We start from the raw sequence: 17,400 nt of genomic DNA, 5'->3' as shown, positions 1-17,400 counted from the left end.
GCAGGTGAACGAACCACTGAGCGGTGCGGCGGAGACATTAGACTGGTAGAGGATAGCAACAATGGATAATGAGAAGGAAACGTATTTACAAGATGACTAAAATGTATGTCGTTTACCCTGTGTAGAATTAATAGCCTATGGATATTTGGCGGCCAAAACTATTTCCAACCAGTATCAACAAAAAGTTTAAACTAGGCTAAATAGCATCAAAAAAGGAAAGTAGGCTATGGAGCAGCTAGGTGGCGCTTGGCTGGATACAAATGCCCCTTTCCCGGATGAGATGCGGATTTCAGTCCGGAATGCGACATCGATGGCGGAGGCTCGGCTCAACTTGTCCCCCCGAACTAAACTGGTTCTGGAGGTCCTGATGGTGTTGATGTGTCTCGGCGCAGTCACAGGTGTGTGTCATCATAACGCAGATGCGCAACTACAAGAAAACCTTTTATTTTCATAAAGCTCATGAAAATATACTTAATCATTTCGAAAAAGTGATTCAGTTTTCACTGACTTCCAGTTTATGCGCGTTATCTTCATTGTAGCATTAGACGCCCACTATGCTCCCCTCTTCCTTCAATACATTGGGCTCCTATAATGGTTTTAATTATAAATGTGGGGTTTAAGAGGTCCTAAACCCTGATTAAAAAGACTCTGAACACTGATTACAGATGCTCTGAACACTGATTTGGAGAGCCTTTTATTCCTGTGTAAAATAATCAAGGGGAAACGCTGGCGTGACGAATGCTGTACAAATCACCGCTGGGTGCTGCTGTACATTGATGGCAGATGTCTCTCTGTGTGATGTGCTTTCTTTTAGAAAGACACTGGCCATGTCTGTGATTAAAGCACCACAAGCATCGAAATATTGTTTTTGATGTTGCCTTATTCTTTCAATGGAATTTGTAGCAATGGCTTTTCTTAGAAGAATGCTTTGAGACCTCTACAGGAGGCCTACTCTGAAACTTGCTGTATAAATTAAAGCGGCAATCAGCAGTTGAAACAACAACCAAGCGTTTCCCTGCCCCCGTTCCTCTACAAAGCTGACAGTTGGGGCTGAAGACATATAACCACTCTCAAATTCATGGACGTAGCTATGGATGCAAGGACTGACCATCTAGGAGATAAAAAAATATATAGTTTTAACCATGTTGAGGCTATATAGTGTCTTTACATTTACTTTGTTTACAAACATTGGTGTAAAACAAGTTTATATTTTGGGTTCTGATGAGGTACGACAGTTGAACTAAGCTCACGAGGCATAAGTTATATTCTTCAAGAATCAATGGATACATACAGATAACTGCCAAAATAAAGGAAACACTTGAGTAAATGAGGGATACAAAGTGTATATTGAAAGCAGGTGCTTCAACCCAGGAGTGGTTCCTGAGTTCATTAAGAAATTATCATCCCATCATGCTTAGGGTCATGTATAAAAAAAATGCCCAGTTGCCCATTATTTTGGCTACCATGGCTAGAAGAGATCTCAGTTGTGGGTGTGTCAGTCAGCCAGTCAGTCACCAGATCCCAACCCAACTGAACACTTATGTGAGATTCTGGAGTTTTCCACCATCATCAACAACAAAACACCACATTATGGCATTTCTCGTGGAAGAGTGGTGTTTCAACCCTCCAATAAAGTTCCAAACAATTGTAGAATCTATGTCAAGCTGTTCTGAAGGCGCGTGGTGGCCCAGCGCCCTATGAATATGCTTTATGTTGGTTTCCTTTATTTTGGCAGTTACTGGTATCATTCATTTACAGAGGTGGGACTGAATCACTATTATTCGAGTCACAAGCAAGTCTCAAGTCATGAGGTCCATGTCTCAAGTCCAGTCACAAATAGAACTGGTCGAGTCTGGAGTCAAGTCCAGGTCGTGCATTGTAAGAGCAAGTCAAGTCTCAAGTCAAGTAAAATAAAACATCGATACATGCAATGACTTCAACTACAAATATGTGTCTATTTATTGAGGCTACCTGACAGCTCTTTTCATTATTTTGTCTACAACACATTTTTGATGATGTAATAATGAATTTGAACAACAAATTCTAAATGCAAGCTTCATAAGTAAATGATCCATTTGAATCCATTTCGACATAGCAAAAGACCAGTGCTAGCTATGCTAGTGATTGTGTTGCTTGATGCCCATTGCTGGTGAGCTTGTAAAGTAAACAGTTCATATTATTTTGGAGCTGTAAATATTTATTTATGGCAATCCTCTCTCTCTACAATTTGACATTTGCCGGCACCCGATCCTATAGTTGTACAGCAAATCAACAATCTGTTCGCTAGATCATTGTTTCCTAAACGTTTTGACCGGAGTGCGCCATAAAGGAGTGTTCAACGCTCGCGAACTCCCACGCGCACGCACATGCACACGCGAACACAATCTGAGCAGATGTAGCCTGTCATTGCCATAGAAATAAGAATTCATACAGCCATAAACGGTTATGTATTTTCAAAACACAAGATACAGAAATAAACGGCGTTTTACACCTGCATTTTGAGCTGAAAGTCATTCATGTCAATATCAATTGGGGATATCATGTCACTTCTCTAGAGTCCAGAGCAAGCAGCATCATAACGCTTCGAACACACCGACAGTGTTTGGCGCAAAATGGCATGAGGCCTCATCTGGATATGTAGGCAACAACAGTTCAACATTCACCTTCTGCTACCATTTCTGTCAAGCAATTAACGCATACAGTTTGACACATATGTTCGAAATGCACTACACCGAACGCACTGCAACTACATCTGCAACGCAATGCTGCAAAGCAAACGCAGCGTTTCATTGGAAATGGATGTAATTCTGGTGTTCCAAAATGCAATCTGTCTGTTGGTGTGTTCGAAGCGTTACAAGGCTGGGAGCTACTCTACTGTATGCAGCGGAGGTTCAGCATTCGCTATAGGCAGTGGAGGTCGGAAAGCAGGGTCTGTCTGTAGCCTTTCTCTTCCTCACAAACATCTTCATCTCATAAGTATTGAAGGCAGTGTGATGTTACAGCTATCTTATGACATATAGCCAATACGTATAACTGAGGTACTGTATATATAGCCTAATTAACTCACCCAAACTAGACCTAACTGAAATATGAAAATGTTCTAATGAAATTGCCTGGTAGCCTGTTGTTCTGGCAAAGATGCTCTGTAACAGATTTCTGAGCTGTATATAGATAATATCAACATAGGCTACTCTGTTTTTACCAGGAAAAACCGGAGAGGATGAAACAAGTGATTTTTGGTCACTTATCTGGATGAGTGTGGGGCGGTTGATGCTGCAGACTGGTCATCGGTCAACAGTCAATACACTCATCTTTTCCATGTTATGTTTTTGAGAAAGGAATTTGGTGTAATGTCTTAGGCCCCTGTTGGTGACCAGATTGAATAGGCTTAGTTATACATATAACATATACAAATGGTAGGCTATACCTATATAGCCTATTAAAACCATAAAACCATTCTATAAAAATAAAAATAAATCCATTCAGTTTCACACTCTGACCTCCAAAAACCTTCTGTGACCCACCCCAACTTTAAAAACCACCAGCTCATCCGACCTCTGTTGACTGACACACTTGCTGGTCCAAGTGTGCGTTTCACTACCCAATCTCTTGCACGTTTTTTTTGCAAGCTACAGTGTCTGGCTGCGTGGAGAGAATTCCGCCAAGACTCTGTGCCACAAAATAAGTGACAAAATGTTCCAAAACCTGGCCAGATAATTTCACCTCATCAGTCTCAAGTCCTAGTCCTAGTCTTGAGGCTCAACGTCTAGCCTCAAATCATCACATTTCTGACTGGAGTCAAACTCGAGTCCAGGTAATGTGACTCGAGTCCACACTGTTCATTTATACATCCAAAAATGACTATAGCAAATGCAGATAGGCCCCTTTAATGGAAGGTAAAGATCCATGTGACTCTAATGCTGTCATATTATGTGTGTGTGTCTGTAGGTAACATCCTGGTGATTGTGATAGTGGCGGCCACCAAGACCTTCCACTGCGTGACATCAGTGCTCATTATGAACCTGGCCATCAGTGACCTGTTGGTCGGGGTTGGGGTCATGCCCTTCATAGCTCTCTCCATCATGAACAACGGATGGGTCGACTGTACTGTAAGGCTGATCTGGGGCTTCTATTCATCTGTGTGTGCGAGAGTGTGTGTGAGTGTCATTGATGTTATAGTGCCTCTAAGCAGTCATATAGTTAATCTGTAGGTACCATAACAAATCAAATCAAATGTATTTATATAGCCCTTCGTACATCAGCTGATATCTCAAAGTGCTGTACAGAAACCCAGCCTAAAACCCCAAACAGCAAGCAATGCAGGTGTAGAAGCACGGTGGCTAGGAAAAACTCCCTAGAAAGGCCAAAACCTAGGAAGAAACCTAGAGAGGAACCAGGCTATGTGGGGTGGCCAGTCCTCTTCTGGCTGTGCCGGGTGGAGATTATAACAGAACATGGCCAAGATGTTCAAATGTTCATAAATGACCAGCATGGTCGAATAATAATAAGACAGAACAGTTGAAACTGGAGCAGCAGCACAGTCAGGTGGACTGGGGACAGCAAGGAGTCATCATGTCAGGTAGTCCTGAGGCATGGTCCTAGGGCTCAGGTCCTCTGAGAGAGAGAAAGAGAGAATTAGAGAGAGCACTCTTAAATTCACACAGGACACCGAATAGGACAGGAGAAGTACTCCAGATATAACAAACTGACCCTAGCCCCCCGACACATAAACTACTGCAGCATAAATACTGGAGGCTGAGACAGGAGGGGTGTACCCAGGGTAACCCAGGGGTGTACCATAACCCAGGGGTGTACCATAACCCAGGGGTGTACCATAACCCAGGGGTGAACCATAACCCAGGGGTGTACCATAACCCAGGAGTGGACCATAACCCAGAGGTGTACCATAACCCAGGGGTGTACCATAACCCAGGGGTGTACCATAACCCAGGGGTGAACCATAACCCAGGGGTGTACCATAACTCAGGGGTGAACCATAACCCAGGGGTGTACCATAACCCAGGAGTGGACCCTAACCCAGAGGTGTACCATAACCCAGGGGTGTACCATAACCCAGGGGTGTACCCTAACCCAGGGGTGTATCATAACCCAGGGGTTAACCATAACCCAGAGGTGTACCATAACCCAGGGGTGTACCCTAACCCAGGGGTGTACCCTAACCCAGGGGCGTATCATAACCCAGGGGCGTATCATAACCCAGGGGTGTACCATAACCCAGGGGTGTACCCTAACCCAGGGGTGTATCATAACCCAGGGGTGTACCCTAACCCAGGGGTGTATCATAACCCATGGGTGTACCATAACCTAGGGGTGGACCACAACCCAGGGGTGGACCATAACCCAGGGGTGTACCATAACCCAGGGGAGGCCAACCCTCCTAATGGAGAGCTACTGGGTTGTCAGGCGGGTAACTCTCCTGGAGCAGGGTTGTCAGGTGGGTAACTCTCCTGGAGCAGGGTTGTCAGGTGGGTAACTCTCCTGGAGTAGGGTTGTCAGGTGGGTAACTCTCCTGGAGCAGGGTTGTCAGGTGGGTAACTCTCCTGGAGCAGGGTTGTCAGGTGGGTAACTCTCCTGGAGCAGGGTTGTCAGGTGGGTAACTCTCCAGGAGCAGGGTTGTCAGGTGGGTAACTCTCCTGGAGCAGGGTTGTCAGGTGGGTAACTCTCCTGGAGCAGGGTTGTCAGGTGGGTAACTCTCCAGGAGCAGGGTTGTCAGGTGGGTAACTCTCCTGGAGCAGGGTTGTTAGGTGGGTAACTCTCCTGGATTAGGGTTGTCAGGCGGGTAACTCTCCTGGAGCAGGGTTGTCAGGTGGGTAACTCTCCTGGAGCAGGGTTGTCAGGTGGGTAACTCTCCTGGAGCAGGGTTGTCAGGTGGGTAACTCTCCAGGAGCAGGGTTGTCAGGTGGGTAACTCTCCTGGAGCAGGGTTGTCAGGTGGGTAACTCTCCTGGAGCAGGGTTGTCAGGTGGGTAACTCTCCTGGAGCAGGGTTGTCAGGTGGGTAACTCTCCAGGAGCAGGGTTGTCAGGTGGGTAACTCTCCTGGAGCAGGGTTGTTAGGTGGGTAACTCTCCTGGATTAGGGTTGTCAGGCGGGTAACTCTCCTGGAGCAGGGTTGTCAGGTGGGTAACTCTCCTGGAGCAGGGTTATCAGGCGGGTAGCTCTCCTGGAGCAGGGTTGTCAGGTGGGTAACTCTCCTGGAGCAGGGTTGTCAGGTGGGTAACTCTCCTGGAGCAGGGTTGTTAGGTGGGTAACTCTCCTGGATTAGGGTTGTCAGGTGGGTAACTCTCCTGGAGCAGGGTTGTCAGGTGGGTAACTCTCCTGGAGCAGGGTTATCAGGCGGGTAGCTCTCCTGGAGCATGGTTATCAGGCGGGTAGCTCTCCTGGAGCAGGGTTGTCAGGTGGGTAACTCTCCTGGAGCAGGGTTGTCAGGTGGGTAACTCTCCTGGAGCAGGGTTGTCAGGTGGGTAACTCTCCTGGAGCAGGGTTGTCAGGTGGGTAACTCTCCTGGAGCAGGGTTATCAGGTGGGTAACTCTCCTGGAGCAGGGTTGTCAGGTGGGTAACTCTCCTGGATTAGGGTTGTCAGGTGGGTAACTCTCCTGGATTAGAGTTGTCAGGTGGGTAACTCTCCAGGAGCAGGGTTGTCAGGCGGGTAACTCTCTTGGAGCAGGGTTGTCAGGCGGGTAACTCTCCTGGAGCAGGGTTGTCAGGCGGGTAACTCTCTTGGATTAGGGTTGTCAGGTGGGTAACTCTCTTGGATTAGGGTTGTCAGGCAGGTAACTCTCCTGGAGCAGGGTTGTCAGTGGCTGCCCCTTCCATAACACTAGTATGTCTTTCAAATGTTTATTTGATTGTCTGTGTGTGAGAAATGTGCCCCATAACAGTGACTGGACTGGTTCATCTGTTTCTCCCTACCTTCTGTCTGCTAGGACCTGTGTCTATATGTGGGGTACACCTCCTCAGTCTACTGTACAGCCTCAGTCCTGACCCTGGCAGCCATCGCCCTGGACCGCTACCACTCTATCATGGACTGTCTGCGCTACAGGTAATTCAATGATCCTGACCAACTACAAGACTATACATTTGACCCAACTAAAATAGATCTAGACAAATGATACAGTGCCTTCAGAAAGTATTCCCAGGGGGTGTGAATACTTTCTGAAGGTACTGTACTACTAACTTAGGATCTAGACCAATCAGATCTAAACCTAGGACATCTCATTAGACTATAGATCTAGACCAATTAGATCTAAACCTAGGACATCTCATTAGACTTTAAATCTAGGCCAATCAGTTTTTAACCTAGGACATCTCATTAGACTATAGATCTAGACCAATCTGTTTTTAACCTAGGACATCTCATTAGACTATAGATCTAGACCAATCAGATTTAAACCTAGGACATCTCATTAGACTATAGACCAATCAGATCTAAACCTAGGACATCTCATTAGACTATAGACCAATCCGATCTAAACCTAGGACATCTCATTAGACTATAGATCTAGATTAGAAACAGTTAAAGCACAGGCATTTCCTTCAGAAAATGGAACTATTCTAGTTATTTTGATTATTATTCCAGTTCCCACTGTACCCTATGGAGGAAGTGTGCTGTGGTGCTGTGGATCTGGCTCCAGGCCCTGGTCACCAGCTGTCCTCCTCTGCTGGGCTGGAGCACTGTGTCCTACATGGCTCCTATGTACAGGTTGGTGTAGGTTCCATTCCCGCTGGGGTCAAATATACTAACAATGTATGGTCTCAAAATGTATGGAATGTCAGCACTAAAATGTACATTTGCTTTAGATAAAAGGCTGCATTGCCCTTATTAATGTTTAATATTTTCCATGAGTACAATGTATCAATAATTGCTATTACTCATTCTTACAGTGTTGCGTAACAGTGATAATTTCCAATACTTGTTACACTGTGCAGTACTTCCAATACTTGTTACACTGTGCAGTACTTCCAACACTTGTTACACTGTGCAGTACTTCCAATACTTGTTACACTGTGCAGTACTTCCAATACTTGTTACACTGTGCAGTACTTCCAACACTTGTTACACTGTGCAGTACTTCCAATACTTGTTACACTGTGCAGTACTTCCAATACTTGTTACACTGTGCAGTACTTCCAGGACATGTTACAGTAATAAGGTCACTAATGTAAACTATCACCATGTACTATTATTTCAGCTGTGCGGTGAACTGGAAGAGCAGTCCCAGCTACACAGCCTTCATGGCTGCCCTGTCCTTCCTCATGCCTGCTGCAGTAATCCTCTTCTGTTACGTCATCATCGTCCGTGTAGCCCGGAGCCACGCCAGGAGGATCCACAACCTGGAGGACCAGCTCCAGAGAAACACTGGGATGCCGAGCTCCTCCTTCCCGACCGAGAGTACTTCTGAGCGGACTAGTCCGAGGTGTCTAGGTGCCCACGGTCCTTCCACCTCCAGGCTGGTGTATCATATGAGTGGGCGGTTTGTATCGGAGACCCATGGAGAGGTTGGGGATGAGTTTCCTTCAGGGTCAGATCATACTGCTGGAGCTCCACAGACCTCCAACCACCCAGACTCTACCTCCAGCTCCAATGCTGCATCCCGGAGACTGTTCTCCTTCCTGGCCCAACACGCCCCCCATGGCCACCCCCATCCGCCCCACCAGAACTCCAACTCCAATCACCTCCATCACCACGGGGTTGTACGTCTCTTCCTGGTTATCGCTGCCTTCTTCTTGTGTTGGACTCCATATATAGGCATTGCGCTAGTCCAGGCCACGGAGACCGCCCTATCGTGTAAGTCCTCCTTAGTTCCGCCCTCAGCGGTTACCTTCTCCTATTGGTTGGTTCTGTTGAACTCAGACATCAATCCTCTGCTGTATGCTCTGCTCAGTCAGAGGTTCCAGGGGGCTCTGCGGTGCCTGAAGCAGAAGATCAGAGTGCGTCTTGGGGGGAACGTGGTGGGGAGTGGGGGAGGCGAGACTAGGGGGGAGGGAGAGGAGGGGAGGAGCAGTGAACCATGTGACCCATGTACTCTGACTTCCGTCCATCCCCGACCCCAGTGGCCCCGCCCCCATCCTGGCCTAGTATATTCTGGACCTGGGTCTAACATCCACAACACACCTGTAGGAGAGGGGCTGAGACGGGCCTACTGCTCTTCCGTCTTCACAGTCGACTCCAACTTCTCGGACAGCTCCAGGGAGCATGTGTGTGGTGTGTTCCGCCCTGGTAGCTCCGCCTCTTCCTCCACCTCCTCCTGCCCCCCGTGGCAGGACTCGGTTGGAGGAGGTGGGGAGAGGAGTTCAAACAGGAGGTTGGAGTGCCTGCAGGTCCCCACCAGGACAGCAGAGGGCAGCAGTCTGCCGTTCTCTGCAGCCACCAGAGACAGACAGGCAACCTTCTTCTATGGACAGATCACAGTGAGGGTAGAGCATGATGTATGCTAGTCGGAGCGGATTAAGATCTTTATGAACCATCCATCTGTCGTTGATCAAGGCACTTAACCCCGAATGAAACGTCTCCAGGAGTGCTGTACTATGACTTGCCCCGCGCTCCAACCTCAGAGGACATGGGGTAAAACAGAAGACTAACGGCTCGATCCAATCAGATCCGCTTTAGCCGACATCAGCATAGCAGTTGTTTTGATGGTGTCAGAGGCAGAACTGCGTTAGAGCTGTCAAATCCACAAGTGGCTGCCGGCATTATACCTATAGCAGACATTGCCATTGGCTGCACAGAGTCTGATTAACAGAAATCCTATACAGTCTTGTTTACAAGTTTGAATAGTGGAATGTGAGATGTAATCTACAACTTCATTAGAAACACTGGAATGTGAGATGTAATCTACACCTTCATTAGAAACACTGGAATGTGAGATGTAATCTACACCGCCAATAGGAACACTGGAATGTGAGATGTAATCTACACCTTCATTAGAAACACTGGAATGTGAGATGTAATCTACAACTTCATTAGGATGATAGAAATTCCCCTTTTTTTGGTTAAATTCGTTTTTTATTTGAAAATAATTGTTTCAGGGAGCTGAACTTCTAACATGAGTGTGGCTTCTTGACAAGCAGCTGCGCTCCCCTGTGTAAATTACATCTGTTATACTGTCTAGTTCCTTTGTAAATTACATCTGTTATACTGTCTAGTTCCTTTGTAAATTAAATATGTTATACTGTCTAGTTCCTTTGTAAATTACATCTGTTATACTGTCTAGTTCCTTTGTAAATTAAATCTATTATACTGTCTAGTTCATTTGTAAATTAAATATGTTATACTGTCTAGTTCCTTTGTAAATTAAATCCGTTATACTGTCTATGTCACGACTTCAGCCGAAGTGGGTTCCTCTCCTTGTCCGGGCGGTGCTCGGAGGTAGGCGTCGCCGGTCTACTAGCCATCGCCGAACCACTTTTCATTTTCCATTTGTTTTGTCTTTGTTTCTACACACCTGTTTTTCATTCCCCTAATTATTGTTCATGTATTTAACCCTCTGTTTCCCCCATGGCGTTGTGCGGGATTGTTTTATATTATGTTCGGTAATGTCGGTGACTGGTTATTTTGACGGGTGCTGTTTCTTGCACGTGCGTAAACATTGATGTTCGTGTGTTTGTGTTTGGGCAAGTGTAGTGTTTTACCTTGCACCATTCATTATTCTGAGTAAAGTTACGTTGCTCCCAGTTCTCTGCTCTCCTGCTCCTGACTGCATACACCAGCTACACCTGGCATGGATCGCGCCCTGCAGACGATGGATTGCTGGGAGAGAAGAGGAGTGCCTCCAACGCCTCCGCCGACACCACCAATGGCACCACTACCCAACCCTCCTTCACCTGGTCCCAGTGGGATCCGGCTCGCTCTTCCGAGGGAGTATGATGGGACGGCTTCGGGATGTCAGGTGTTCCTACTCCAGCTGGGGCTTTACCTGGCAACCATTCACCCGGCTCCCTCGGGCCGAGAGCGTGTCCACCCTGGTCTCCTGCATCTCAGGGAAAGCCCTGGTGTGGGCCAACGTCGTTTGGGGGGAAGGAGAAGCGGTGTTGGACCAATTTGAGGAGTTCACCCGCCACTTTGCGTGAGGACGTCCGTAGGGAGTTGGCCTGCAGGGACACCACACTCACCTTTGACCAGCTGGTGGACATGTCCATCCGGTTGGATAACCTGCTGGCCAGCCGCGGACGTCCAGATCGGGGTCTGTTGGTTCCATTCCCCAGCACCACCGCTGCAATGCCCATGAAGCTGGGAGGTGCTGCACTTAGGGCGATCGGAGGAGGGGCCGTTCCAAGCACCATCTGTGGTCGCAGAGGGCACACTGCCGGTCGGTGCTGGGGAGGTTCCTCTAGGAGTCGAGGCAGCAGGCAGGGCACTATCGTGTCATCCCAGGTGAGTCAGCACCAGGCTCACCCAGAGCCCCCTGTTGCTCACATGTTTTTGTTGATTAATTTTCCGGATTTTTCCCCCCGCATTCCCAGCATAAGGCACTCGTAGATTCAGGCGCAGCTGGGAATTTTATTGATAGATCATTTGCCCATAGTTTAGGGATTCCCATTGTTCCTGTGGACATGCCCTTCCCTAGATAGTCGACCATTAGGGTCAGGGCTAATTAGGGAGGCCACCGCTCTACTGGGCATGGTTATGCAGCCTCTTCCTTATTGATTCTCCTGCGTTTCCCATGGTGCTGGGTTTACCCTGGTTGGCTTGTCATGACCCCACTATTTCGTGGCAACAGAGGGCTCTCACGGGGTGGTCACGAAAGTGCTCGGGGAGGTGTTTATGGGTTTCCGTCGGTGCTACTACGGTGGAAAGTCCAGACCAGGTCTCCACCGTGCGCATCCCCTCTGAATATGCCGATTTGGCTCTCGCCTACTACTGTCTAGTTCCTTTGTAAATTAAATCTGTTATACTGTCTAGTTCCTTTGTAAATTACATCTGTTATACTGTCTAGTTCCTTTGTAAATTACATCTGTTATACTGTCTAGTTCTTTTGTAAATTAAATCTGTTATATTGTCTAGTTCCTTTGTAAATTACATCTGTTATACTGTCTAGTTCTTTTGTAAATTACATCTGTTATACTGTCTAGTTCCTTTGTAAATTACATCTGTTATACTGTCTAGTTCCTTTGTAAATGTAATCTGTTATATTGTCTAGTTCCTTTGAAAATGTAATCTGTTATACTGTCTTGTTCCTTTGAAAATGTAATCTGTTATACTGTCTTGTTCCTTTGTAAATGTAATCTGTTATACTGTCTAGTTCCTTTGAAAATGTAATCTGTTATACTGTCTTGTTCCTTTGAAAATGTAATCTGTTATACTGTCTTGTTCCTTTGTAAATGTAATCTGTTATACTGTCTTGTTCCTTTGTAAATGTAATATGTTATACTGTCTAGTTCCTTTGTAAATGTAATCTGTTATACTGTCTAGTTCCTTTGTAAATGTAATCTGTTATACTGTCTAGTTCCTTTGTAAATGTAATCTGTTATACTGTCTAGTTCCTTTGTAAATGTAATATGTTATACTGTCTAGTTCCTTTGTTTAGTTATTTCCTTTTCACATGTTTGACATATAGGGACAGTTCAACACATTCTAAAACGCACATTGCAAATCCCATTAAAAAAATTTAACTTCAGTGTGAGCTACATATTATATACTAATCCAGTAAACAAATAAATGTATTAAAATATAATATTTTGAAATAGTACATGTGATTACACTTGTTGAAGAACTGATCTAACACATGGCGTCATCATGTAATCCAACCACGCTGTATTCTTCTTCAGATGTGATAATCATATGTTGCATTTATTATTTCAGTGTAAAAGTCAGCTTCATTCCTTACAAAGGTTTACAGTTATGTCTAGCAATAATTCCAGAGGAATACAATATCATGATTATATTGTCATTACGAAGAATGACAATGGGAGATTACAGTGCTGATGTAGTACTTCTATTCAGGGTTGGTCTCAGTACCATTTCAATTCAGCCAATTTAGGACTGAAATTCCAATTCCAAACTTAAATTCAAATGTTCCTCAATGCTTTTCAATGAGGGGAATTGGAATTTCAGTTTATTTCCAGAATTGACTGAATTGAAATGGAACTGAGCCCAGCCCTGTACTCTATTGCAGAACAAAAAGAATAGACAGTGAAGTGAATGGACTGCTCAGTTATATGTGGTCATCTCTGCATGCTTGTTCTGTAGATGTCATGTCAGTCACTCGCTGTCCCTTCACATCAGAGGTCAAACTAAATGCAGAAATTGAAAAACCTGTCTATTTAATAAGATGCATCTCACAGTTCATTCAAGAAGGATGAGTGCAATAAGAATGGTTGTAGTGTGAGGCTGTGGCATAACCAGTCAAATGGTGCCTCCCTCCGAATAAATAGAAAAGATAGATAGCACATGGTGAGTGTTGAGCAGTGGTCATGTATACATTCACAACAAGGCAGAGGTTCTGCCCACTTCCTGTTTGAAGCCGCGCCTACATTGTGGTCTGTGTTTTGCTCGGTTCGTTACCTCATCAGTAACCCTGAAGAGTCCTCACAGTGGTTAACTTGCCTTAGAATCATAATCAATGGAATAAATAAAAACAGTATCTTAAAGACAGAGCTCGATCCCACCACAGCCAGAACATGTCGTAGCCGATCTCACTATGACTTCAATGGGACTTCCTTAATGGCTCCTCCACCAAAATGCCACAGGCAGAGTAATAATTACTACCCACCCCTGGCTGTGCATCTTGGGATAAGGTTTGCACAGGAGACAACACCCTTACAGATAATCACTTGCAGTTTGATTTGTCCCTGTGTGTCATTAGCCTGATCACAGATCTGGTTGTGCTCTTTCCAACTCCCAAGCCATGACAATTCTATAAGGAGTTGGTAAGAGGGCATTAACAGACTGGAACCTAGGCTAGTGTTGCTGCAACACTGGCTAACTGACAGAGTACACCACTATAGTACGTCTGCCTCATGATAAGGTGACTTTAAAGGTGGGAAATCTACCGACAGGTATCAAAGCAGAAGCTGAGTGGTAGCTCAGGAGGTTGAAATGATGTTGAAATAATGCAAATGTAGCTGCTTGGTTAAGTTTGGCTGGTCTGGAGTGTCGTGACTGAAGCCATGGGACTGAGCAGTGGGTTTCGGCCTGGAACCAGCTGGAACTCTGGATCTGAGGGTGTCAGACTGGAACCAGCTGGAACTCTGGACCTGAGGGTGTCAGCCTGGAACCAGCTGGAACTCTGGACCTGAGGGTGTCAGCCTGGAACCAGCTGGAACTCTGGACCTGAGGGTGTCAGCCTGGAACCAGCAGGAGCTCTGGATCTGAGGGTGTCAGCCTGGAACCAGCTGGAGCCCTGGATCTGAAGTTGTCAGCCTGGAACCAGCTGGAGCTCTGGATCTGAAGTTGTCAGCCTGGAACCAGCTGGAGCTCTGGATCTGAGGGTGTCAGCCTGGAACCAGCAGGAGCTCTGGATCTGAGGGTGTCAGCCTGGAACCAGCAGGAGCTCTGGATCTGATCTAAGGGGGAAGTGTATCACAGCAGGTGTGGCTGTAGATGGCTCTGGCTCTTCTCATTTGCTCTAGGCACAGCGAGACATTCCATGGCTCAGATTGATAGTGAAATGCCCAGACAGATTCCTTCACACCCTAACATCTACAGGCTCCTGAGGTGGAGGTGCAACCAAAATGTGAATTAACTTCAAATCCCAAATCGCCCCCTAGCCCCTATGCAGTTGTGAAGATCTAAGAGAATTGAAAAGGTGTAAGCAATACGGTGGAAATTCTGAGGACAATATGGATCCATTATCTTACTGATTATACCTATCTAATAGAGGACAATATGGACCCATTATCTTACTGATTATACCTATCTAATAGAGGACAATATGGACATATTACCATACTGATTATACCTATCTAATAGAGGACAATATGGATCCATTATCTTACTGATTATACCTATCTAATAGAGGACAATATGGACCCATTATCTTACTGATTATACCTATCTAATAGAGGACAATATGGATCCATTACCTTACTGATTATACCTATCTAATAGAGGACAATATGGATCCATTATCTTACTGATTATACCTATCTAATAGAGGACAATATGGATCCATTACCTTACTGATTATACCTATCTAATAGAGGACAATATGGACCATTACCATACTGATTATACCTATCTAATAGAGGACAATATGGACCATTACCATACTGATTATACCTATCTAATAGAGGACAATATGGATCCATTACCATACTGATTATACCTATCTAATAGAGGACAATATGGACCCATTACCTTACTGATTATACCTATCTAATAGAGGACAATATGGATCCATTATCTTACTGATTATACCTATCTAATAGAGGACAATATGGATCCATTACCTTACTGATTATACCTATCTAATAGAGGACAATATGGAACCATTACCATACTGATTATACCTATCTAATAGAGGACAATATGGACCCATTACCTTACTGATTATACCTATCTAATAGAGGACAATATGGACCATTACCATACTGATTATACCTATCTAATAGAGGACAATATGGATCCATTACCTTACTGATTATACCTATCTAATAGAGGACAATATGGACCATTACCTTACTGATTATACCTATCTAATAGAGGACAATATGGACCATTACCATACTGATTATACCTATCTAATAGAGGACAATACGGACCCATTATCTTACTGATTATACCTATCTAATAGAGGACAATATGGACCCATTATCATACTGATTATACCTATCTAATAGAGGACAATATGGACCCATTATCATACTGATTATACCTATCTAATAGAGGACAATATGGACCCATTATCATACTGATTATACCTATCTAATAGAGGACAATATGGACCATTACCATACTGATTATACCTATCTAATCTTTTCAGATCTACATGAACTGCCAAAGTAGTAGGGGCTAGGGTTTAGGGGCTAGCGTCTATTTGGAATTGGGCTGTGGAGATCTACAGTGCACTAAAGGCAGGTCTTTACCATGATGTTGACACCTGAGGGACAACAGGGACATGCCCACCAGAACTCCGTCTCTCCTGGTTCTCTTCTTCTCTGGATCTTGAAGGTTGATGGGAACATGATGTTGACACCTGAGGGACAACAGGAACATTCCCACTAGAACTCTGTCTCTCCTGGTTCTCTTCTTCTTTGGATCTTGAAGGTTGATAGGAACATGATGTTAAAGCCAGAAAGTCCATCATCAGTCTGACAAAAACTGACAAAAAAATGGAACAATTATTAGTCTGTCAATCTATCCTTGTCTTTTGAAAAGCAAAGGCAAGTTCGAAAGTCTTCCCAGGCATGATGTAAATAAATGTATCAGTCCAATGGAATGACTTTGAGGTACTGCTAAATGACGTGAGCCCATGCACCAACTCTGATGACTTCTAAAATGGTGGAGGTCAAGTAGGAAATAATTGATATCAGTGCTTTTTGCAGTGAAATGAAAAGGTCTTGAACAGACCCAGACGGACTGACAGACCAACAGAAAGGTTTCCAGGCAGAAACTAGTGAGAGGGAAGGGGAAAGAGAGAGAGAGGGCGGAGGGCAGAGGTCGACCATGCAGGTCATCATGGCAATCAAGTGTCCAAGGTGTGTGTGTGTCTGTATGTGTCTGTACACTGTATGTGTGTCTGTATCTGTCCATCTGTTCATTCATCCATTCGTGTGCGTGTTTGCCTCTGCCTGTCTGTTTCAGTGTGTCCGTCCGTCCATCCCTCCACATTAAACAGTGGTCAGTGTGTAAAGGTAGACATGGAGGGCCTTGCTCTCCTGCTCCAGTTGAGGCTGGAGCCGGGCCCTGCCTCCTCCTCGGCTGGCTCCTCCCGTTTACTCTGCAGCTTAGCATGGAGCTGGATGAAGCACTGGTCCCAGTCCTCTGGAAGCAGCAACATCAGGAAGCCCAGGCAGATGATCAACACGGCGATCAGACGCACTGCGTTGAAGTGGATCTCACATGTGTACAGGTCAACCACTGGAACACAACACAACAAGGGCTTATATTACCTCCAACTTAATGATCAGGCCTTCATAACATAACGCGGACAGAAGTGACATAACTTTAACACAAACAGGTCCCCAACACAACACATCAATCTGAATCAACACTAGGGGAGAGGGGGGAAGTTGAGTCAAAGGGGGAAGTTGAGACACCCTTGTTTCACTCGGGGTAAGTTGTGCCAAGAGATGGACAAGCTATGTTTTCAAAACTGTAATATTTTCATGAATTCTGATTATTTCCAGGGAAAGAGGCCGTGATTCAATTTCATCACGGATTATAGGCATTGCGGCTTTGAAAAGCAATTTCCCGATTGAACCGACATATACAGCGTTTA

The 17,400-nt window shown here is 45.3% G+C and overlaps 2 protein-coding genes across 5 annotated transcripts in view; one reads left to right on the top strand and one right to left on the bottom strand.

Moving 5' to 3' along the window:
- The first annotated feature begins 20 nt into the window (after positions 1-20).
- On the top strand, positions 21-10,332 carry LOC118966724 (5-hydroxytryptamine receptor 1D-like). The gene is made up of 5 exons (XM_090183918.1): positions 21-398; positions 3,949-4,109; positions 6,946-7,061; positions 7,599-7,721; positions 8,212-10,332. The coding sequence occupies exons 1-5, from the start codon at positions 227-229 to the stop codon at positions 9,455-9,457; spliced, it is 1,818 nt and encodes a 605-aa protein (XP_090040044.1). The 5' UTR covers positions 21-226; the 3' UTR covers positions 9,458-10,332.
- A 2,450-nt stretch (positions 10,333-12,782) lies between these two features.
- LOC110531368 (solute carrier family 35 member F3) overlaps positions 12,783-17,400 on the bottom strand; it is a 211,658-nt gene continuing 207,040 nt past the window's right edge. For 2 of the 4 annotated variants that reach the window (XR_016497766.1, XR_016497767.1), the window contains 2 exons: positions 16,046-17,039; positions 12,783-14,584 (listed from right to left, as the gene is read on the bottom strand). Coding sequence is in view for 2 of the 4 variants with exons in the window: in XM_090243282.1 (XP_090099408.1) it covers positions 16,801-17,039 (239 nt within the window). In the remaining 2 variants the exon portion in view is untranslated. Of the gene's footprint in view, positions 14,585-15,285; positions 17,040-17,400 lie in introns of those variants that run through there. The other 2 variants (XM_090243282.1, XM_090243293.1) reach the window with 2 other exon arrangements.

The sequence above is a fragment of the Oncorhynchus mykiss genome, chromosome 1 (assembly GCF_057628025.1).
Source record: "Oncorhynchus mykiss isolate SJ-2025 chromosome 1, ASM5762802v1, whole genome shotgun sequence".
Lineage (NCBI taxonomy): Eukaryota > Metazoa > Chordata > Actinopteri > Salmoniformes > Salmonidae > Oncorhynchus > Oncorhynchus mykiss.
This window is presented reverse-complemented; position numbering and strand designations above follow the sequence as displayed.